The sequence below is a fragment of the Pezoporus wallicus genome, unplaced genomic scaffold (assembly GCF_028554395.1).
Source record: "Pezoporus wallicus isolate ANWC-B61680 ecotype Strahan unplaced genomic scaffold, APGP_CSIRO_Pwel_v1 contig_4901, whole genome shotgun sequence".
In the NCBI taxonomy this organism is placed as follows: domain Eukaryota; kingdom Metazoa; phylum Chordata; class Aves; order Psittaciformes; family Psittacidae; genus Pezoporus; species Pezoporus wallicus.
In genome coordinates this window covers 2,350,450-2,375,751 of record NW_026640354.1, presented here as the reverse complement: position 1 = coordinate 2,375,751, position 25,302 = coordinate 2,350,450, and the positions used below count along the sequence as shown (strand labels likewise).

The window sequence follows — 25,302 nt, the reverse complement described above, 5'->3', positions numbered from 1 at the left end:
CTAGACCCAGATAAAACCATATGAATGGCATAAGATTACGGTGCAGCTGTCTGTTAGTCCTACTGTGAAGTTTTTAATTTGCATGATTAGAGATGCAACACATTTTATGTAATCTTATACAAGTATCCTGTCCTAACTGCAAAACTGCAATGAAATCCATATACTCAGGGTTTTAAAGTGGAAATGGAGATCAGGAACACTTAAAAATGTTTTCCTTCGAGCATGTGTTTCACCTAAATGACCTTCATGTGTACAGAATCCTTTTTAAAAACAACAACATTTAAACAAAAAAATAAGGCAGTTCAGGTTTGTTGGTTTGCTTGGTATAAATGGTTTAAATTAGCTTGCCTACATCAGCATGAGTCGTTCAGTGTCCAAGAGCAGTTCATTGTAATAATGGCCATGCACTTTAATAATAAACTTTTCCCCTTGGGTTAGATGTTTGTTTGAGGTAATTCTAGTTTTATAAATAAGTAATAATTCTATATTATAACTATTTCATAACTAAGTGGCAGGTTTGGGGTTTTTTAATTGACTGACATAGATTTTTTTCTGGATTAGGGATCCATCGGAATATGCTTGCAGAGTCACTGTAGTTTGTACAACTTCATGATACCACTGTAGTGTATCTTCTGATTCAATATAGTATATTTGTTGCTTGGCTTTTTTGCTAGCTGGACGGAATAAAAGTTCATCACTTGCTAAAAGTATCCTAAATTTTGAACAGTTAGTTTGATTCCAAAGTTTCTTAAAAAAAAATGCTGGTATCTTATATGAGGGTAAACGGAATACCACATTTCATCTTTATAGTGATTTAAATTCAATATTATGAAAAGATTAGTTTTTATTTCTTTACTTATTTACATGTCAGATACAAAATCTGTAAAAGCATTCTTTAAAATCTCTAGGATACCCACATGAACAGTGCTTTAAATAGATACAGATTAAACTAACTTGTGTAGTAGAAGTATATGAGCTGTCAGGAAAAATTGTTTTTATAAACCTATTGCAATCTTATAGTGAATTACTAACATTATTTTCTCTTACGGGAATTCTCAAATGTTTATGCTGTCTTGCAAGTTTTATTGCAAGCAGGTAATGAAGAGGGAAGGAATCCAATTACTTTATGCACAAACCATGCAATTCCTATCTAGTAAGAGCAAAGGAAGGCTTTTGTTCGGTAACCATAGAAGCATCTGTGAGCTTTAGTGAGTAAACTGGAAATTGCTTTAAGTTAGAAGTGCATTTTACTAAATTATTTGATGGATCTTCAGCTTTCATATGGTTTCTTGTAGTTAAGATTGGGTATAGAAATAAGGAATGCATGGGTAGTCAGCTGTGTATGAAACAGACTGAATTCCAGATTCATATTAATTTTTCATTGAAATAGAAAATGGAGGAAAATATGCAGAGAAATATTTTTTGTGTGTAATAGTAAAGCATGAAAGAAAATAGGAGCAGATAACTGGACTGGAGAGCTGATAAATCAGATTTTTGACAGTGGCTGATATCTTGCTTCAGAATAGATGCTTCCTGTAAACTTATGATTGCTCTGACTGGAGAGTTTTTGTCCTTCAGAGCTGTTAGTCCTGTGGCTTACAAGTTGCACCATGCATGCTACCTCTTGTAATGTTCTCGAGTATTGTGAATGAGAATAATGCCAATGTTAATCCTAAATGCTGGTGATGAAACCTTGTGAATTATTTATATTAATATCTTGTACTAGTGAATTCAGCAAAAGTTCTACTTGTTTTTAAAGTACTGGGTGTGTGTGTTACATTTCTATTGGGTGTCATATCTCTTTTAGAACTGTTAAACCCTTAAATATTGTACATGTGAAGATAATTGCCATAAGGTTACAGAAGCAGAAAATGGAAACTTAAATTACCTAATGTTATTCTTTTTTCCCCAAAGTCACTCATTCACAGTGAAAAATAAACACAGTATTTTCATTGTGTGCTGGCACTTTCAAACCAAGTTTGTTTAACCTTTCCCAATTCCAGTGCAAAATGCCTTCAGCTGCCTCTGTCAGAGGAATGTCATCTGGTAAATAGGCATGTGCAGAAGAGTAGCTCACAAATGCAGAATTTAGACTGATCATATGCTCTGGAATGTATGGTCGTATTAAAAAAATGTTTTTAAAGGCTTGTAGTGTCCATAATAATTTTGCAGATTTAGTTTGTTTTCCTATTTTACTATAATAAAAAAAGAGCAGTGTAGTTGCTACTAGATACTGCTGCTGAATATTCTTATTTTTTTCTCCTTCAAACTCTTAACACTTCTGAGACCTCATGTTGTTGTCTATTCTGTCAACCAAGCAAGCTCGTGTAAAGCTTTCCACTTCCCTCTTGTCTTCCCCTACCCACTGTTCTACACCAGTATAATTAGCCAGACATGCTACTTCATGGACATGGTGCTGAGAGTTGGGAAAGGAGAAGCTGCTGTTTCACAGAAAGGGACCATTGGTAGCATTAGCAATAGACCTCATAGCATTATGCTGTGTATATGAATTTAATTGGTGAGTGACTGTCAGTCATAGTGGTACTGACCCTCCTTTTTGTCTTCCTCATGAGATAACCATATCCCTTGTTGACAACATTGCATGTGCTGTACTGTAATCATTGCCCAGAGGAAGAAGGAGTGCTTTCATTATTTTTTTTCTCTCAGGCAGAATGAATTACTCATTTAACAGTTATCTCCAAAAATAGCTGGCTGAACAAAATCTTATGAAATGCCAGACTGAGACACTGGACTTCCTGCAGTATGCGGCTTACGTTTCAGGGGTTACTTAATGTTCTTCACTATCCCTTCTGTTGCAGACTTGCCGTCTGCGAGAAAACATAGTTGCCCGTTCCAGGGAATGGGAGTTTACCTTTGGATGAGTTGACTGCAAAACTGTAATACTCAGATTCAGGGCTTTGAGACTTGTGCACACTAGGCTTCAGTGGGAAAAGAGAACATGGGAATTCACTGTGGTTTGTAGGGCAAGTTCCATATATAGGTTGATTCACTTGACTAATGTCCCCCTTCTATCTGCTTGGCAAAATCTGTAGAACACTAGAGAAAGGGAAGAGAAGGTGGCTATGAAAAAAGCAGACCAACAGTGGTGGAAGTATTGCTGTATGTGTATATATATATATGTTTGTGCATATACAGTCCTTGAATTTATTAAACGAGGTGCTTAGAGGTTGACTTGCTTTAATTAGCAAAAAAGCAATATGGTTGTGCAAAACTCAAAAAGCTAAAACGATACAGTTATCAAATGCATTACATCAGTATGGCATCTGTTCATGGGGAAAGTTCAGAGGGCACAATATCATATGGTATTGAACAACCTTTTGGTCAGTTCAGATCAGCTGCCTCAGCTGTGTATCCTCCCAACTTCATACTCACGTCCAGCCTACCTGCTGCAATGGCAGAGCAGGGAAAACAAAAAGGCCTTGATGCTATGTAAGCACCACTCAGCAATAGCCAAAACCCTGGTGTGTTACCTTTCATGATGGAATTGAAGACTTTCTCGTTTTATGTAAACTGGGAAGCTTTCTACAATAACGTTCTTTTGATCTTTAAGGAATTAGTCAGAATTTAAGCAAAATAAAACTCAAAACATCAGTATGATTCTTTTAACTTTTCTTCCAAAACCTAATGGACTAGAAATTTAAAAGAGATTAAAGGGTAGGAAAATGAACAAGATTGATTAAATCATAACCAGTATCTCTGTGAATTGGAAGCACACTGGTAGTGCAGCTCTCACAAATGAAGGCATCAGCTCAATGTGAGTCTAAGAAACATTACTTAAAAATATGCTTTAGAAGGCTTATGCGCTGGTTTGCTTTAACTCGCAGTAAATTACAGGTGGCCTAATCACAGTTGTCTGCTTCTGAATTGTGTTTGTGATGGTGGAAATGTGTGGAAATTAAGTGAAGAACCAAATATTAATTTCTGTATCTTTTATTTGGATAGGAAAGAGATGCTGCTCCTTATCTGTAGACATGATTTCTCAACCATTCATTTTATTAGAGGCAAAGTTATGGAAAGTTCCTAACTGTTTTAAAATATTTGCTCTTCAGATATTTAAAGATGTTTAATATTGTTACGTAAGGACTACTTATGGATAAGGTATTAGTACCATGCGGTCACTAACATTTTATTGTATTGTAGATGTACAGCATGAAGGAATTAGATGTAATCATCTATGTGATTGCAGAAATTTATGATGCCCATGCTGGATCTGAATAATGAGTGGGTCCCTGCTCCTCTACTTAAGACATGTGCTTCATCAGTGAAAGTATTTATGAAAGGTTGCAAGGTTAATTCTTTATTTGCCTCCTTAAGTTGGAGGAAGTACCTAATACATGCTGAACAAGGAATAACTTAAATGGGTTATTGTGTCTTTTCTCAAAACAGGGGCTCAGTTTTACTTAAGGCAGAAAATTCCAAGTCATGCTACATAATAAGCTGATCATGTGGAGGATGCAAAAGAATCAAATCCCTGGAAGCTTGTTCTGGCTCAGTCTCTTTCAGTGATATTTGCAAATAAACTTTTTCAGTAATCTCAGAGTATTTTAAGGCAGAGGACATTGCTTGCTTTCACTAGGTATTCCAACATGAGAATAACCTTGAAGAACAGTGTAGTGAACATTTGTGTGACAAAATGGAAATGTAAGGCCTGCATATCAAAAATATTTTGATGCTCTGCTGCTTGCGAGGACAGTCTCTCAGAGGCATGTGCTAGTACCATAATGATTTTCAATGAGAAGCTCTTAATGTATGACCCGAAGTAAATATATCTAGGAATTGCTATAACTATGTACTTCACTTAATAAAACCACATATGTTGCCGAGTCAAACTTGAATGTTGTAAAAAAATAGTAGTCCCAAGTAACCTTGAAAGCTTCACTTAAAAATAATTGCACAAAACTGTGTACCTGTTTCCTCCTACTTGTTTTCTCAAAGCAGATTTTTTATGCTATTTTCAGGTTATTTAATACTGCTTAGTCTCCTATTCTTATGCAGCCTTTTTCCAAAGGACTTGACAAAGAATGGTTTATCTAGTACTGGTGTCAGTACTTAAAAATAATTGCTGTGGGAGTCAAGCAGACCTAGTAATAGAAACTGAGATGAGTTTTAGTGCTGCTGAATTCCCAAGCATTTGTCATGCTATATTGTACCTCTACAAAATGCATTAATTTTTAGATAAAGCACAAAACTAAATTAAACATTAAGAAATGTTACTATCTTGTTACATGGTGTGTTTTTTTTTTCCTGTTGCACGCTTCTGTGCTCACTCTGCGCAGTATTTAGCTTTAACGTTTCAAAAGACCACTCTACAGAAAGCTTAGTCATGTATGAGTCCTGCTGGAGCAAAACTACCAGAAAAGAAATTAAACATCAAATTTCTCAATATGATTTGGAATAAAATTTTCCAGTGGCTCCAGGGTGACTTCCCTTTCTGTTCTTTTTGGAAAGTTTCAACACCTTGTTTGTGCCAAAATTATATGGGCTGGAAGGGACCACTGGAGGTCATCTGCTCCAGACCCAGAAAGATGGCATGATCTCTACTACAGAATGCTTTATTTAGTAAGGCATTGGTTTCCTTATACCGTCTTCAGCTGGACCATTTTCTGCAGTAATAAATACTAAATAAAAGAAAGGGCTGTTTGAATTCTTTGTTTACTTAGTAATATATGCAGAAGTGTTTTGGTTGCTATGAAAAGTTTGCATTCTAAACCAACCCTGTCAAACTTTAATTTATTCCAAGCTTGTGCTTTTGGGTACTTATCATAAATTTAATCTGGAGGGATGAAAATTTGCACATTTAATATAGTTCCAACAGTTCTGCTTTTTAGTTTAAAGAAGTTGTTCTATATTCAGAACTGTTAAGCTGTTTAAGCAAAAATGTCAGTTTCATGGAATCAAGAAACACGTCAGAAATGCTTCTTTTTACAGCTTCTGTGACCAGGGGTGTTCCTTACAGAGTTGGAGAAGAGCAAAATGTGCAAATTCTTACAATAAATTCTGTTCTGAAATACTCGCTGTTAATTCTGATGTTAATAATAATTTAAGTTTTATGGCATATTTACTGAGGTATGGTAAGTTGTAGAAAACTTCATTTTGAATGGTCACTTTAAAAAAATCCTTGATATGCAAAAATCTACTTTCAAAACCCATACATTTTTTCTCATGCCAAATAGGAGGGTTTTTTCCTCTGCAGTATTAGGTGGCACTTGGAATTAGCGTGCTATTGTTCTGATCACATACTTTAAGATGAAAGTTGTAATGCAATATAGAATCAGGGAATCCATGGAATAGTTTTCCAGCACACGGTTTCCCAAACAGTTTTGGTCTTGTATAAGGTATGTAACGTCAACATAACTATTTTTGGAAGAGGAAGCAAGTATTTCTCCGAGAGATTGGTGAGGATCAGTTTGAGTGTGAAAATACCTGTTCCCTAGAAAAATGGAGCTCAGTTCATTGCAGCTCTTTGAGGTTTTTGGTGAGGTTTGCTCCTGTAACAAGAGTGTTACTACTGTGACAGGCTTCTGTTCACTTAGGCCATCTTTGAATACTCTTGAGTTTCCTGACTGCTCTTTACAAACACCATGCTCATTACTCATTATGACCAGTTTGCAAGAGAGGAAAGGAAAGGGCTACCTAAATAAGAACTACTTTATACCCATGTGTTGAGCTGTAAAGTTCTTCTAGTAAATCATTTAGTAAATGATGATTTAATGACTTCAGCAACCTTGGGAGCCTCTGTGACTCTGTCAAAGCCACATTATGGGAGTGATAAAGGTGAGGGTGAAGCAGGTTAATGTCAGGCCAACACCCAGCCTGACAGTGCTCTACCACCGACATTCAGTAATCAATCCTAGTTAAAGGCCGTACTCATTGATCAACCAATCCACCTCATGCTTTTATGATAAGTGTAGAGTAAATGCATATTAAATGCATATTAAATGCATGCAAAGAATGCATTTGTCATTTCACTACTATAAACCAGATTGTATTAATTTTAAAAATTGATATTTTGATCGGCATGGGTGATCAGCTTGATATTGGTATGAGAACAACTGTAAACATATTTATGCAGTCATTTTTGTAATCAAATTTCACGTCAATGCCATTCTGTGTTTTGAAGTATCCAGGCAAGAAACGACTATGAGTTCCCTTTTCTAAAGAAGGAGAATGCTGTTATTTGCCTTCAGGTTTACAAAGGAAAAGAGATTGTGAACACAGATTGTGTCCGTTGGTGCTTAGCACCTAAAACGTCTGCATGTTCTGCAGGTGCTCTTTTCAGGAAGGCTAAATGTCATCAGTCTGATTCTGATTTTTACATTTAAGGTTTTTCAGCCCTGCAGAACTGTATAATTTGGATGCTGAAATTAGTCAATAAATCAAATTATAGACAGCTTTTTGCCTAGTGCATGGTATGCAGTGGTTCAGTTTAAGATTTCAACTTAGTTTTAACCTATCCTGGAACTTAGATTTATTTTAAAATGGATTAAGTACCAGTGAAGGTATAAGGTTAATATTTTTCCAGTCATCTGCCATGTCCCATATGACCATAACTGTAACTTCATTACAAATCAAAGTCATTATGATAAACAAATATGTAAAGAGATTTAACTTCTGATACTGATAAAGGAGCAGCGTCTTTAACGAGATTTTTTTAAGTCCTCTCTTTTTCAGAAAGGTTACTTGTGTTTGTTTTGTTTCTTTTAAAGCCACAGAAGAAAGAGGAACAGCAATCAGAAGCTAAAGCAAGTCCAAAAAAGACATCAGAACCCACTATTGACCTTTTAGGACTTGGTAAGCAATACATAATTAGCTGTTCTTAAATCAAACACAGATACATCATTTTATATCTAACAGGTATACTTTTATTTTCCCTGTGCTTACTGATAGATGAATTTGAAAACCGTAAGATTGAGTCTATGAATTTGAAACTATAAAGGAAATGCCATAGGGGTCTGAGTATATCAATAGTTGTGTTTTTGCTAAGGAGAGTAATGAGCTCCTGTGGGAAGGGAAAGTTATCAAAGTGATTTTCAAAGGGCTTATGGGTTGTGGTATTTCAATATTTACGGTACAAGTGTACTTTTTCTTGAAAATGCTGAGGCCATCTGAATTGTGTATCTAAAATACCTTATATCATAAAATTCCTGTATTAGTTAGAACAACAGTAAACTGGCTGCAGCTGACTAGTACCTTGTAAAACTTAATGCATTGGGCATTTCAGTATTGTGTTCTGACTGTGGCCATCTCATTTTTATCCAATATACCTTTTGTTTTCTGACTGACAGGTAACTGTCTATTTGCCTTGTAAATGAATTTGTTTGGACCTGAATCATTTAAATTGCACTATCTAGCTATACTTTTGGGTTTTTTATGCCTTTTCTTTGCTTGTTGAAGGCCATAGTTATAAACTCTACCTTTTATTTATCTAGTGTTACTGTAAGTGTGGGGTTTTTTTCCATTTGATAGAATCTTAAAATGGAACTGGAAGAATGAAATATTACAGTCTTTTTATTTCAGTGTTAGGAAAATTTTCTGCCAGTTGTGAGTGGATATTAGGGAGTATTCCATTTATAGGAATCTGATGTTGGAGATTTTTAAAATTTCTACATAATTTCTACAGGATATTAGAACAGGCTGATGAGTCTTTAAAATGTAATTATTTTAAAAACTTGACTTTGTAAAAAAAAAAAGTGTTTTTTAAGGTATGAATAATGTTGCAACAAAACAATAAATGTTTTCTCTGTTTTAGAATTCACGCTATCATTCAAAACGCATATTGTTTTCCTAGAGTAGCTGTAAAATACTGGTTTCGTACCAGCTAAGCACGTGTTGTGGTCTGTATCTCCTTCCAAGTAATCTGCTACCATTGGCAAGCAAATCTTAGTTAACACAGTACAAATTAGATTATGGATGTAGAATGAATCTATTTTTAAAAAAGGTAATTTAGACTTGATTAAAAGCTGATTCTCCTTTATTTTCCTTTAGCAGGCCAGCAAACTAATTAAGACCTAAAATTTAATCAATATGTGGGTTTGAGATTGCTAGGCTTCTGTACCCTTTTAGTCACAATTTGAAAAGAATCTTGGTAACAATTTTATGATATGATAATGAACATGGATTGCATAGCCTAACTTGAGATGTAATGTGCAACAGAAAGAGTTTTATAATTGGTGTTCAACAGCTGTGCTTCTTCCGTGAGATATACAAAGGGCAAAGTTTATAATTTGTATGTTAAAACCCTATAATTTTAGAGGAGGGAGTGTTTAAAGATCTTTTAAATAACAAATTGAAAAGCAGTGTAATAAGTTAGTAGCACTTGAATTCCACTGAGCTCCAAATGAGAAATGTGTATAATGAGAGCAGACCTGCATATTTCATTTGGAGAGTTGTCTTTCAATTAATGTTTGCAGTAGACTGTTTTAGACAGTATTAAAAGAAAGATCATTTTAACCCAATGTATCAGAAACCATAGAGTAGCCCAGGTTGGAAGGGACCTCGAAAGACCATCTAGCCTGACTTTTGGGAAAGGGAGTCTGTCTGCATGTGAATATCTAGCATCCAGTTGCATCTTGGAAACCTCCAGAGATGGAGACTCTACCACATCCATGAGGAGGTTGTTCAGGTAGTTGATCTTGCTGTAAATTATTTTTTTGATGTTGAGATGAAACTTCTTCTGGGGCAACTTGTACCTGTGCCCTTGTCTTCTCCATGTGGCTCCTTGTGAAGAGAGCCTCTGTCCCCTTTGTAGCTGCCCTTCATAGTGTAGTGCTGGCATACCAGGGTGAGATCCACCCTTAGCCTTCTCTTCTCCAGGGAGAAAAGACCTAATTTCTTCAGTCTCTTCTCATAGGGCAGGTTGTCCACCCCTTTGACCATCTTCGCAGCCTTCCTTTGGACCCTCTCGAGTCTGTCTGTCTATCTATCTATCTGTCTGTCTATCTATCTATCTATCTATCTATCTATCTATCTATCTATCTATCTATCTATCTATCAGTCTAGAAATCGATCTAGATGTCTATTAAGAAATCTTTCTTAAATTGTGGGGACCAGAACTGCACACAGATTCCAGGCTTGTGCCTGACAAGTGCTGAGGAGAGTGGGATGATCACATCTGATCTGTTAGTAATGCTCCTGCTGGTGGCAGCCCAGAATCCCTTTTGCCTTTTTGCTGCAGCAGCACACTGCCAATTAAGATTTTTGATATGTCATATCAAACAATATTAAAATGGATATGATTGCATAGCTCACTCTTACTGAGTTGACATGTTTCTAATGAGGATTCATTCTCTTACAACTTCATTTCTGCAAATGAAGAGCAGCAGTAGCTTTTACTAAGGCAGGTCAGAATTGCTTGTGATGGCAAATTAAGTAATTTTAATGGATGACAATTCATGCTAGAATAATTTTGGCTTTCAAAACAGCCCAGCTTCATGCAAAGTATTTTCTTGAGTAAGCCTCGGTGCTGGCTTTGGATACGGGGTTAACCTTTGGATCATTGCTTATTATGTCTCAGTTGGGTTTTTAATAGTAACCTTAGCAGAAGGTAAACATGCTGTGAGATAGGACTTACTCAGTGAAAACAGTAGTTAGACAATGTAAATTGTTCTTTTTCTTTACAATTTTCAAATTTTTCAAGATAGTGTGCTTAGGCAAATTGTATCTTTAAATCTTGTAATAGCAGAAGTGGCATAATATCCTCAGTGACTCTACTGTTACGTTTGTGTTTCATCTGAGATTTTTTACATAGATTCATGTGGTTCCTTGGAGTTTCTGTTCAGTGGGTTTATTATTTAGATGCTGTTTGGATGTTCTCTTTCTGATGATCCAACAGGATTCGTGGCTTTTGGCCTTTTGATTCAGAGTAGATTTTAGTTCAGTACTCCAGACATAGAAAGGTGGGGAAATGGACATGTACAAGCTAAATATTCTTACGCTCTCCACAAGCACTACTGTCAGTGTTCTTGCTGTGCAACTCCAAATTCCTTCTGTCTCTTCTCACGCCGTGAGAAATCACAGCCTATTTCTGTCGGCTAAAACTGAAGCTGCTTTTTTAGTACCTCTTCAATTATTTGGTTCTTGTCCACAGTGAAATTGTGCACTACTGAAAACGTGGGGACTTAAAATTGATTCTTAAATCAATAGTATGGGATTTTATAACATTGATTTTTAATAGGAGAATTATAGGAAACATTTTTCAGTTTGAAAGTCACAGTGCATAAATCATGGTTCTTCAGCACTTAGCCCATTACCAGGGCTGTATTTTAATCTCTCTGTTGTTAACCTTGTGCTCTCTGCTACTTTGTGGGTTTTGTCTTTCAAGGTAGCTTTCTTCACTTAGGCCAGGTAGATGTAAATAGATTTCTTAAATACTTGTAAAAAACTGTATGATAGCTATATGTGATAGTGGGAATCTTTCTCTGAAGATTTTTGATCATTCTGATCATTTTTGAAGGCAATTTTTGATCATTCTGTTTGTCAAGGTGCATCACTTGGAAATCATTTCAACATACAGAAAAAAATGAAAAATTGGTATTTTTTAAACTATTACCTTACAGAATTATCAGAAAGAAAGAATGTACATTTTACATATTCTACATACTTTACAATGTTGTCCCTAGACAATAAGAGCAGATGTGCCCTTCATAAAATAGACAATTTTACATTCTGGAATAACCATTGTTAGTAAGTTACAGTGATTGAGCAGAAGATAAGAAATTTACTAGGCTGTTACTGTTAACTGAATATGATGTATGGGGCATTCATTCAGCGTAGTTGGAGGGGAAATGCAATATGCTGAAAGATGCTTATCTGCTCATGTTTGGGAAATATTCGCTGAAGGAATCCTGTGAGATTTTGAGAGCTTAATCATGATATGAAATGCAGCTGGATGTTGCATAAGTCAGAAATGTATGTTTGTTGGTATTATTTGGTAAGTGCCAAAGCAGCATGGTTGGTCGTAAGTTGGAAAGCTGCATTTAAGAAATTATAAAGATTTTTTAGAAGTACATAAATATCATGTATGCATTTATAGATCACAGACTCGTAGAATCAAAGAATAGTTTGGGTTTTAAGAGACCTTGAAAGGTCATCTAGTCCAACCCTGCTGCAGTAAGCAGGGATATCTTCAACTAGACTGGGTTGCTCAGGGTCCTGTCCAACCTCACCTGACCTAGAATGTTGCTAGGGATGGGCTATCCACAACTTCTTTGGGCAACCTGTTCTAGCACTTCACAACCTTCAATGTGAAAAATTTCTTCCTTATACCTAGTCTGAATCTACCGTCTTTTCACTTAATACCGTTGCCCTTTGTTCTTTTGTTACAGGTCCTGCTGCAAAGTTTGTCCCCATATTTCTTATAAGCCCACTTAAGATACTGGAAAGCTGCTATAAGGTCTCCCCGAGCCTTCTCCAGGCTGAACAAGCCAAACTCTCTCAGCCTGTCTTCATAGGAGAGGTGCTCCAGCCCTCTCCTTGTCTTCATTGCCCTCCTCTGGACTTGCTCCAACAGGTTCAAATCCATCTTATGCTGGTGGACCCAGAGCTGGACACAGTACTCCAACTGGGGTCTCATCAGAGCAGAGTAGAGGTGAAAAATGACCTCCCTTGACGTGCTGGTCACGCTTCTTTTGATACATGTCCAGTCATGTCCAGCTTTACATCTACCAATATCCTGAGTCCTTTCCAGGGTTGCTTTCAGTCCCTCATCCCCCACCTATTACTGATACTGAGGGCTGCCCTGTCCCATCTGCAGGACCTTACACTTTTCCCTGTTGAACCTCTCCAGGTTTGCATGGAATCATTTCTTGAGCTTGTAAACACGTTAACGTTTGTAGTATTGCTGCTATGTTAGGATTATGCTTAAGTAAGCAATGTATCTACCCAAAATGAAAACCTTTACAACCATTTAAGGCATACAGTATTGTTAGCTTTATGGCTTTCCACATTCTATTTTAAAAAGTATTATATAGCCTCCCTGTGAATGCTTTTTCACTTCTGCAAAGGTTTTATCAGTAAACAAAATTTTATTAATGCAATAAATAGCTCTACAATAATTTCAGACAGGCAAACATTGTTTTGTATCTTTGCCCCAGTATTGAACCTTTTCTCTCAGTTCTATCTTCCTAGCAATTTAGTATAATAAATAATCATATGCATATTCTCTCTCTATTGCAAGTCTTGGTATGGCTGCCATAAATGGTTGTATATATAAAAATACATGGCAGCTTAGTAACAAACTTCTTGTAAATAGTTTGCCCCATAGAAAATGAGTTTCAGAAGCACAATGCAAAGCTCAAGAGCAGACTTTCTTTCTTGTGTTCCCTTCTCGTGCCTTTGAAGCTCTTCTTATGGTCATTCTCACTGTTAGTGCAGATAAATATAGCAAGGATTAATGGTGTATATGAAAGGTTTCATAACTAAGCCAGCACTGAATTGGAAATTGTCATGTCAGGCATTAGTAAAATGTATACAGAAAAGCACTGTAAAGGTATACTTTACTGGAACCTTTCACTCACTAAATATCCCAGTAAATAGCTTTTGTTTCTCCTATCAAATTTAAACAATACTTCCTGATCTGAATTCAGAGGCAGCATCTGCTGTTGCACAGTATGGCAGACAGCAGTTGGATGTTTTCTGTCATATTGTCATAACTTGTAAGAAGAGAAGTGTTGGGACCACAGCTAAGAGTTTGAAATGAAGGACAGCATCTATTGACGTTCCATGTTACCTTCTCTGACTGAGTGTGGAAGTTCTGCCTTGCCTGTGCTCTCATTGCAATGGCTTCTGCCACATCTAAAACTTCATTCCTAGCTATGGATGTATTTTCCAGAAAAGCAGTGGAAGTACTGTTGATAAGAAATTGTTGATTCAGAGCAATTCTGTGATGGTTGAAACTGCAAACTTCTCAAGATATTCATACAGGCCTGTATAACTTAATCTGATTTTCACCTGTTCCCTGGAAAGACTACAGCCATGTCTCCTTCTGTCAAATACACGCCACTTCTTCTAATCAGTTTTTAATGGTAGGCAGCAGAAGTTGAATGAAAAGTAATTTACTTAGAATGATTTAGAACTCAGAACTCTGCTGGAGTATCTTTCTTATAGTAAGGAAATACTTCAAAATGAGAAGGGAAAGGAGAAAGTGCTTCCTAATCCATGACCTGGTGCATTGAAATTGCAAATACCAGTAATTATAGAATCACAGAATAGTTAGGGTTGGAAAGGACCTTAAGATCATCTAGTTCCAACCCCCCTGCCATGGGCAGGGACACCTCACACTAAACCATGCCACCCAAGGCTCTGTCTGACCTGACCTTGAAACACCGCCAGGGGTGGAGCATTCACAGTTTCTCTGGGCTTCCCATTCCAGCGATCTCTGTATAAGAAGTGTGAACTATTATGTTGACGTAAAAGTCTGTGATTGCCTGCATGCATGTGTGTATTTAAAGATACTAATATTGATACAGGTAATAAACTGAAGTGAAAACACTCTTAGGTTTCTTCTGTATTCTTAAATACAGTTCTTTATGGAATCTTTTTGTTTCAGGGGAGGAGTGAATGTTTTCAGAGTTGCTTTTTAATAGGTATAAATATTCTATCTAATACATTTTTTGAGAAATCAGTAAGACAGGATCATCTGTTAATACTACTCATTCAGGCTTAAAATTGTGATGTAAACAGTAATTCAAAATGTCTGTTTTCTGTACTCATAGAGACTGCATTTATTTTGTAGCATAAAATTCAGTAAGAGATAAAAGGTATGTACATTACCAAATAACACTCTTACAGAAGCAGTCTAGCAAAACCCTGGGTTTTCATAGTTTTAATTTATAAGTAGCATTTTAAATACTTGAAAAATACTTTGTTCTTGCAAATGTGTTTTCCTGTGAATACTCTAAATGCATGGTTTAGTAAATGATTACATTTAAATTTTCAGTTAAACTTTATGTTCAGTGAAACTGAACCACTTTGGAATATGACGAGAGACTTTTTTTTTAATACATATACCTTACTGAGAAAATTAGAACATTAAATTATTAATTCCAGACAATCATTTTGCATTAATACTATGCACAGTTCATTCCTGAATTTATCTGAAACAGTGAGCCTTTGGGGAGATCTTTTTATAATTGCCTGTCTGCAGAATGACTTCAAAAGAAGCTTGTTACTTAAATTGCCAGTACATTTACATACATCTGAAAACACTGGTGTGGATGAAATGGTGGAGCAGATTATACGTATGGTCATTTTTCTGTCCACTAACTTCCATTTGTCAGAACAGAAATAAGGGAAGGAGAAGACCTTTGTGCTAAGATGCAAGTAGCTTTGTCATAATCATAGAATCGTAGAATCATAGAACAGTTAGGGTTGGAAAGGACCTTAAGATCATCTAGTTCCAACCCCCCTGCCATGGCCAGGGACACCTCGCACTAAACCATGCCACCCAAACTCATAGATGAGTTTGTAACTTCAGTTTGCAGAATTGTTGGAAAGGCAGTCCTTCCAGCAAAGTCAAATCACGACAGGATAGTGAAATGCGCTTAGGTAGGTACTTTACCCCATGGTCATTGTTCAAGCTGCTCACTGTTTACTCAGCATTGAAGATCAAATATTGCCAAGCTATTCCCATGCTTGTTTTGCCTTTGTTTGATCTTTCTTAATTCTTGCAGACAGTTAATCCTCATGAACTTGGCACAAGTTTGGGTAATAAATACACTTGCTAAGATTCAGTTTCTTGTGAAGGCCATTCACTTTGTGCTTCTCATATCCCTGTCTTTAGTGTATTTTGGTCTTTGTCATTGGGTCTGCTTGGCATTGCTAGCATGCGCAATTTGGTTTAAAGTTCCCTTTGACATGAAGTGGATTTGAGAAGTGGCAAACACCAAGCTATTAATGTTCATGTTTGATACTAAATTAGACTGTAAAATAATCTGTGTATCTGTAGTAGTCACCAAAGCAAGCATATAGCTCTGAAGGAATTGCAGACCAGCACCCTTACGCTTGGTTGTTTCATAATTCCCTGTATGAGAGAGATAGAGTAAGTGTTTAAGAAATAGGCTGGGGATTTTACATATGCTGAAGTCAGTTTGAAGTCGTGGCTGCTGTAGCTGCCCTACATTTCCTATACATACTAAAGCACAAGTTCAGTATGTGTACTGTAAGACCTGGATACAGATATGCATGGATGGTGGTAACTCCTGACGTGTTCCATATTGCCAGATTTTGATGTTCATGACTTCTGTGTCAAGTTTTCAAATACATGGCAGTCACAGTCTTTACTTTTAAAATAAACAAACGCTTTCATGCAAGGCAGCTAGAGGGTGGCCAACTTCCACTGGAGTTGGAAAGCAGACAAATGAGAAGGCATCCCTGAGCGTGATCTTCTCAACAGATTGTCTCAGAATGCAGTGCCATCCCATATGGGTTAACAGCCAAAAATCTTGTTGATCTTCTGTGATATTTTCCCAGTCAAGTGATTTCCAGACTAGTGAAGTGACTGGTGCTTCTTACTGTTTCTGCTATGTTGTTCCAACTTGTGAGTATCCTGGGCTACTGGGGAGGATAGTCTCCAACTGCAGTGTGCAGAACAAAGTAATGAAAAATTACAGTATTTGACATGCAGGGAGAAAAATCTTACTATAGGCTGCCAGTTATTTGTGTTCTTTAAAAAAATAGAGAAGAGCAAAGAGAAACCCTCTTTCTAAGTAATAAACTTACTCTATTGTTCTATTCGGTGTTTTTTTCTTTATTTTTTTAAATTGGGAAAGAATGTTGTGGTTACATGAGAGACGGCATTGTATTATTTTAAATAAGTGTTGGAAGCTTCCTATAACTTTAATTAAGTACTGCATCTTAACTATGCTTTTTAGTAATCGGACTCCACAGTAGAATTCTAGAAACATTAAAGTGCCTAAGCCTCACATCTGCCTTCGGCCTTACGTGTTTCTATGGTGTAGTAAGACATATGTTTCATGTGTTATCACCAAATTGTTAATGCTGGTATTCCAGTGATTGACCTCTGCTCTTGAAATTGATCTTTTCACTCAAGTAGATAACTGTTGTGGGTGTAAGACACTGGAAAATAACTTTTTATTGTTTAGTAAAAGGAGAAAGTGACTTTTTATGAAATATGTATCGACTATTTTTTAACGTTCTTGATTCTTTTTAAAATTAAAGGGTGGCAATCTGTATTTTGTTGTGTTGAAAATTTGGAATGTATTGCCATGTTAGTTTGTCAGTGTATGTCTGAAGCTTTAATTATTCTCATACTTTTAAAATATTAACTATTTTCGCTTTAAATGTGATTCTCTTGTCTGTTTAAGATGGTCCAGCTGAAGCATCTGTTACAAATGGAGGCACTGCTGCTGTCACAACGCTGAATGATGACCTGGATATCTTTGGTCCAATGATCTCTAATCCTTTACCAGCAGCTGCTGCACCTCCTGCTCAGGTAAAATTTATTTAATTACATGTGTGTGTAAATCTGTGCACTCATGTGCATATTTTCCTTCAGGGAATTGTTCATTCACACAGAAAGGATTCATATTTCTCACACTTATGGCTGGAAACCCTTTAAGCAGTAATGGCTAGATTTTTTTCAGCCCTTCAGAAGTCTATACTGCTTGGCTATATTATAGCATTAGGAGGCAGTGTGGTCTTCCCTTCTGATTCTCCCTGGTTATTCAGCTAAATTGGATTCTGTCTTACCCTGGTGATGGTAGTCATGTTTTCTTTTCATTTATATTGTTTTGTCTTGTTCTTTTTTAATAGGTATTGCTTGGATATACTTTATGTTCTTAGGTTATTTGGCTCTAAGTCATATTTTTCAAGACCTCTTACTGCTTTATGATGCTGATATTTAGGAGAGGCTACAGCAGATGCTTCTGTCTTAGAGATGCTAAAGATTTGGGGTCTCAAGTTTCTCAAAATCAAGAATGGATATCAAGAGCAACTAATACAGCTACCTGTGCTGATCTTTTGTCTCATCTTGGAACTTGTATGCCTGTCTTTCCTCAAGGAAGGGTAGCATAACCCCTGCGCCTGGCGTGTTCCCTCTCTTATAGCTATAACAGTTTGGAAGCAACCCCATTGCCTGCAGTAGCTGAGAAATGCAGCTTTGGGACACAAAGGAACTCCTTAAAGCTGCAGCTGTCTTAAAGTACCTGTCAGCCTCAAAGAATGTTGGTGTTGAACAGGGCTGGTACAGATCAGAATGTGCATGTGCAGGCTTCCTTACCCAGAGTGGCTTCTGAGAGGGAGGCTTTGGAGGAGTACTCAGCTCATCTCCCCATCTCTGAGGCCCTTTTAAGGTAATTTATAAGCTTAATTTTGCAGAAGGCTTTGTGTTTCACTCTGCTGAACTGGAAAGAACTGTTTGTGTTCTTGATTTCATGGTTTGGGACCTGTGATATGTACTTGTTTATCCAGTAGTTTTCATAATACATGAAATGGAAGGGATGATGATGGAAAGGAATTCTGATTGAACTGGCATATTGTAATTTCATTTCCAAATTTTATGTTTAATCATTTTGGTCAAAGGATATCCATGTTGTTCAGCAGATTTGATTGTAATTTTTGTTCCTTAACCTTTACTCTTCCTTCCCCTACTTGTTGCTGAGGGCTGTCTTTGTGCAATGTGCTAGATAGGATTTTAGAGACTTAAACCACGTTTCTTTTTAATCATGAAGCTATGGATAGAGCAAGCTTCCCACCATGCCTTAAGCCACCCAGGTGGTTCAGCCACCTGGGGACTTCTGCAGTTGAGCACCCAAACAGTGAGTTCCTGTCTTTGGAATTGGAAAATTTAGAGTAGATATCTATGGCAAATTCTTAAGTTGAGATGAGTAGCACTTGTTTCAATATCTATTAACAGAATGCATTAAAATAGAAGAAGGGACCAAATGTGGGGTAGTGTGGCTTGCTTTCTTACTCAGGAGATACTTACCATGATGTTCTACAGAGTGTAGGTGCTTCTGAGATGCCACAGTGGGATTTCTGAACATAGAAAAAGAAGAGAATTTAATGCTGTTCCTCAGACTGATTTGTAGAAGCAATGTATGACTTGATTTTTCACAGGATTGCTTGTCTTTTCTAGCTTAACCTGAAAGGCAGCATTTAGTGCTAAATGCACATGGTTTTATGGCACTCTGGAGCACAGAAATGTCTGTTTGAATGTTTTATTATGAGAGTGAAACAATGTGATGTCTGCAAACCTGAGGATTTATAACTACTGACATAGCCAAGACATGATTTTAAGATGAAAACAGACCTGCTTGTTTTTGCTTTTTCAAATGTCACTTGAGCATTCAGAATCATGTGCACTTTGACTCTGCTGTCAGATATGTGTCTTTATTACAGGTTTCAAAACCGCTTAGAATATTACTTCCTGCTCTTCCCTATAGCTGGATGCTAGTAAAAGCTGTTGAATTTATAAAGGACTGGTAAAGAGCAACATGTGAAGGAATAACTTTTTTCCTAGAATTTTGCCCATTAGTAAACACAAGGGGGTTTAAAAAGAGTTGATTTAACCAGCTCCTACTATAAAACTAGATAAAAGGCATATGCTATAGATTTATCTGCTATGCAGTATTCATGGAGAGAAATGGTATAGATTTATCCACTATGCAGTATTCTTGGACAGAAAAAAGGATGAAAGACGTATGTTTAGTGATGTGTATGTTGTATGTACAATGTGTGTTTAGTATGTAAAGTACGCATAGCTAAATTATATACAACAGGGTTTTTGTTGCCAAACATTGTACAGGAACTGTGTGAAGGTCTGTCATTCTTAGCTAGGATGGTGTGTCTACCATCTCTCTGGGCAACCTGTTCCAGTGTCTCACCACCCTCGCAGTGAAGATACTCCTTTCTCATGTCCAGCCTGAAATCTGCCCTTTTTAAAAACTATTACACCTCATCCTATCGCAAGAGGCCCTGCTAAAAAGTCTCTCCCCATCTTTCTTATAGGCCCCTGTTAAGAACTGAAAGGCTGCTCTGAGATCTCCCCAGAACCTTTTCTTCTCCAGGCTGAACAACCCCAGCTCTCTCAACCTTTCCTCATAGGAACGGTGCTCCAGCTCTCTAATTTTTGTGGCCCTGCTCTGGACTTCTCCAACAGGCCCATGTCTTTCCTGTACTGAAGACTCCAGATAATTAGGCCTTCTCAATAAATGCAATGTGCTTAAGGAACTTTAAGCCAATTATAAATTATGTATTTTAGAAATTTTATTACTTTAAGTAAATCAACCAAAACTTTACTTTTGCCCTTTCTCCAAAAATAGTTTTTCTTGTTGTAGTAGTTTATTTCAGACCACTCCATCTTTTGTTTTAGCTCTTCTTTAATCTATTCTGCCTACATGAGGATTAATGAGATGTTAATTGCAATCTCCTTGTGATTTCCTAATTATTTTTCATAATCTAATACAGCTCATGATTTATGCTTCTCACTGATGAAAAACATCGGAGCAACAGGAATTAATAATCTGTATGTGTACACACTGGAGCTGGTTGGGGATTTAGTTTTCCTTGTAACCTCCATTCAGTCTGGTGGTTCTTCTGTATCATATGTCTTGCATTTCCATCTTTGGTCATACCATTTACTTTTAAATCCTTATTTACTTAAAGTTAACTTCTGTAGATGAACTGGGGTTAACCTGGTTCAGGAGTGAGGCTGTGTAGTAAATATTTAACGTCCCACCTGCAGCAGGTTTCATTCAGTAGTCTGTCTTGACCTTTATTTCCCAGAGCACTTCCACTAAACCAGCAGCTGCCACCTTGTCTGCGGCACCCGGGGACCTTGATCTGTTCACTGAGCAAACAACAAAATCCGAAGAGTCAGCCAAGAAACAGCTCTCCAAAGACTCCATCTTGTCACTGTATGGCACAGGAACCATGCAGCAGCAAAATGCTCCTGGTAAATAATTTTGCAAAGCTTTCTACATGGTCCTATTGTAAGCTTTACCTACAATAGTTATCTACTACAAGTGTAAAACTACAGTTGGCTACCTGCTGCCTATATTAAAATGGAGATTTTTATCAGTTATAAAAATGAGAAAGGTACTGAAATGTAATACAGAAGCTAAAGAAAAACAAAGCAGTGTGTGATTTTATTTATAGCTGTTCAAATTATCAAGTACACAGTTTACTGAAAGGCTTGTGAATGCAGCTTCTGCTCTCTAATTCATTGCTTGAGGAGTGAGTCTCCACTGTGCAAAGAGACTGCCAGGATCAGGACAGAGGTCATATCTTGATTTCAGCTCCATTGGTAGGAAAGCAAAGATCTCCAATACTGCCATTAAAAGCTTCTGGTTGACCAGAGGAATTTGCTAGACTCTTTTTGGTAGTTAACCTATGGTGACAAGTCACCTTTGAGAGTTTTTAAGCAGTTTTTTGCTTTTACCAGGAACTAAATTTACAGCTTTGATGTACAACCTGACAAAGTTATCCTTTGAAATTAGTGTGGTACACTTCGGACTTAGGTGATGAGGGAGAACATCACAAAACACTTTTGCTGAAATCTTCCCTTCTCTACTGCAGGTATGTTCATGGGGTCATCTTCTATACCATTTACCACACAACCACCAACTCATTTTCAAGGCTTTCCAGCCATGGGAGTCCCTGTGCCTGCAGCAACTGGGATGATGGGAAACATGATGGGACAATCAGTGCCAGTCATGGGACAGAGCACAGGCGTGATGGTAGGAATGGGAATGCCCAATGGATTTACTGGTACTACGCAAACTGGTGTGATGGGACTTCCTCAAAATGTTGTTGGACCTCAAGGTGGAATGGTGGGACAGATGGCCACGCCACAAAATAAGTATGGATTGCAGCAAAGCCAGCAAGCTCAATGGAACCTCTCTCAGGTAAAGACTTGCTGTTCCCAGACAAGAGTGCTTTAGAGACGACGCTGCTTTGCAGATACACAATGTAGGCTGTAGGAGGAAGGCAGCGGTGTGGCCAAGTTACAGACTGCTAGGAACTGCTCAGAGGACCATGTTAAAAAATCAGTGGATAATTCAATTGAAGATAACTGATAGTTAAGCAGAGAATAAATGTTGCCAAAGTAGAGCAGAGTCAGCCCAGGTTCTGTAGCTGCTCTCACCCTGGCATCTGAACTAGACAGGTACAAAACTAGCTTAGCTGTAGTTACAAAATACTGAAATATAATCACTGCCTTGTAAATAAAAGCAAAATTTAATTGCTTGAGAACAGCCATTAACAGTCAGTACTTTCATTTGCAGGCTTCAAGATAAATTTCAGGGGAATGTGGAGTGCTGGGCTCTCTAACCTTCTCCTGTAAATAATTTGCTTAGGCTAATCTATTATTTATCTGTAGCATTTCTGTGCTATGTTCTTAAATTTCTTAAACATGTTTAAGAGGTTCTCTAGAAGTGTTAGTGTACTCTTACTCATATGCTAGTGTTAGTTAGTATACTATATTTGTACATTATCCAATGAAACATCTTGAAATCGGGTATTTGAGAGTTTATTGGGGAAGAGGGGAACAAACCTAAACGATTCCTTCAGAGTTCAGTGTGGATGATAGCAACTATTTTTGTCATACTATCGTTTGAATTATGAGAACAATATAATAATTCCATGCTGCTTACTCTGGTAATTCAGGGAGTGAACCTTAGTGACTTACTCGGACTGGTTTATGTTAATTTTTACTGTTCTGCTCAGTCCTGTGGTGTGAACATTTATGAAGGTGAGCAGGATTTCTTACATGGATAAACCAGGCTGTCATTCTGCTTTGAAAAGTAGTTTGTAAAAGGTGAGAATTTCAAAATGTCAAACTGAAAAAAAAAAAGCTGTGGATTTACTGCTAAGTCTTTTTTGAGGTATGTAGCTTTAAAAAGACCTGCATCAGCTTTGAAATGAAAATCATGCTTCTTATTAAGTACATAGTAAAGGTTGGCTCAGAGAACAAGCTCTTACATGTTTCCGTACTCCTGGCGCATCAGGTGTTACCAGCATGCTGACATCCTCCAGTCTGTAGGGGAACTGTGATCTAAGCTCTAGCTCAGTTGAAAGGGGGAGAGCTTGCTTTGCCAATTAGCATAGTGTGCTTTATAGAGTCTGCTTCCTAAGAATTGTGCTCCAGAAGAGATTAACAACTAGCTAAAGCATGCTTTCATCAGCTTTTTTAAAATGTCCATGTTCAATAATGGATTGTTTTTGCAGGTACACGTGTAGAACCACACAGGGATGAGCTTTACCCTGAAACATTAGTTTGCATTTACTTAATTTTTTTCCACCAGTTTCCTTTTGGAACCCAGTATTGTTTGCTTATGTTTACAGAAACTCTGTTTTTTACCTAATGCTATCTCTAATTTGAATCTAGTGTTGCTTATCCAAACCATCGACTCTGGTCATTAGTTGCTCCAAATGCCTTTTTGCTGAACATCTCTTCTGTCTATACAGCTGGGTTCTGGCTTGTCTGTAGGCATTAATTTTTCAGAAGGCAAGGGAGATTAACCTGAAGAATACTTTTACATTAAGCACTGAAAACTACAGTGACTAGATAATATTTGTAGAGAGTAGAAAAACTTTTGCACCGTTCCTGAAGTGAGTTGGTTGAATTTTGAACTCTTTCCAACCTTTAACTAGGTGTTGTCTTTAATTTGATGTTAACGATTTCACTTGTTTTGAAAAATGATGGTATCTTGAGTAGATTCTTTAGCAAGAATGGTTAAATTTAGGTAATATTCAAGTTTATAAATCCACCTCAGTCTTTGTTGGTTGCCACCTAAATGGACATTTCTGTAAAGACTCATGCAGTCAAGATTATGAGGTCTCCAAAGAAATATTGCTAGAACAAAAAACATCTGGAGTTGCAGATGTAGACAAGGCTGTATTACTTACTTTGGTGTTTCTTTATCACAGTTTTGTTGGTTAGCTTTGAAAACTGGAAAGCAAGATCTTCTCAGCTGGGACACATCAAACTCCTTCCTGTGTCACACACTCTGTAAATTTGCTAGTGGAGTGTTTATTCAGACTTGATGTCAGACATCAAGTGCTACAGCCAGTCAGCTGATGTGTAATGGTGACTGAGAAAAAGCTGCTATATTGAAAAATGCTGAGAAACTTGCATTGAGTCAATGTTTTATGAATTTTAGGAAAACATACTTTAGCAGGGTTGCTAGTTGGAGGAATGACTGACTGCTTTGTGGCTCACAGCGTGTCATGTTTCAGCACCAGCACTAACTGTACTTGTGTGTGTCTGTGTGCTTCCCAGATGAATCAGCAAATGGCTGGAATGAACCTCAGCAGTTCCAGCAATGTGATGGGCTTTGGCCAGCCCCCCAGCACAGCAGCAGGGTGGACTGGAAGCTCCTCTGGTCAGACTCTCAGCACACAACTGTGGAAATGAAAGTTGCAACAGAAGTCTCACCGAGAACAGCCACCTAACATTCCTTGTTCAAATGCATTTACTTTCACTGTTCCTTCCATATACATACTCTTTTTCTTTTCCCCCCAGCTGTTCAGATTAAGAATATAACTGACTGACCGTGTTGTGGTCTATATTGATTTAAATTTGATGTAGTGAAAAGCAGATCAAGAATACATTTATACATCATTGGCAGCATTTTCATACAATGCATATGATTTCATAGACCATGTATTTAAGAAGCTGCTTAACCACATACTGTTTTTTTTCCCCTCCAAGTTCTAGATCAAATGTTTGCATATAAGGGACGTAGCTATCATGTTAGTAATATCCAAAAATACAAACCCTGACCCCAACCCCCCCAAAAATTACCCAGTAATCCTGTAGAAGGTACTGTATGAACAAATGTTTAATCATATATAAATAGAATGTAAATGTATCACTGAGCAATGTTTTCTAGTGTATCAAACAAATTTTGTTTCATCTTACATTTCACTGTGATGTTCCTATGGTGTGCATAACAGGGAATATGCTTATGGAAAGGAAGGTAAACCTGGATGTTACTGTAGTTCTACAAATCAATAGTTTATTCTTTTAAAAATGAGCTGTGACAAAGTTTCCAATCTGGCTCACGAGGCATGTACACAGTATTAATGCAGAGAACTGACAGCACAGTATGTGCACAAGGTACCTCGGCGTGAGCACATACATTTTTCCTTGCAGAGATATCCAGGTTTATGACAGTGATTTGTGTTTACATTTTATGGTGCCTCGTAATGATAAAATGTTATTTCCCAATATTAAAAAGATAAATCCATAAATGGTTGTGCATTTTTATTTCATTGTTGTGTCACCTACTTGACAGCTATTTCTTCAAGAAGTCTACTTTT

General features: G+C 37.2%; 1 protein-coding gene across 3 annotated transcripts in view; it reads left to right on the top strand.

Moving 5' to 3' along the window:
• SMAP1 (small ArfGAP 1) overlaps positions 1-25,233 on the top strand; it is an 82,356-nt gene extending 57,123 nt beyond the window's left edge. For 2 of the 3 annotated variants that reach the window (XM_057418837.1, XM_057418838.1), the window contains 5 exons: positions 7,728-7,812; positions 17,343-17,470; positions 20,764-20,932; positions 21,556-21,884; positions 24,260-25,233. In XM_057418837.1, coding sequence (XP_057274820.1) covers positions 7,728-7,812; positions 17,343-17,470; positions 20,764-20,932; positions 21,556-21,884; positions 24,260-24,394 — 846 coding nt within the window. In that variant the 3' untranslated portion in view covers positions 24,395-25,233. Of the gene's footprint in view, positions 1-7,727; positions 7,813-17,342; positions 17,471-20,763; positions 20,933-21,555; positions 21,885-22,704; positions 22,957-24,259 lie in introns of those variants that run through there. The other variant, XM_057418839.1, reaches the window with a different exon arrangement.
• The last annotated feature ends 69 nt before the right edge of the window (positions 25,234-25,302 follow it).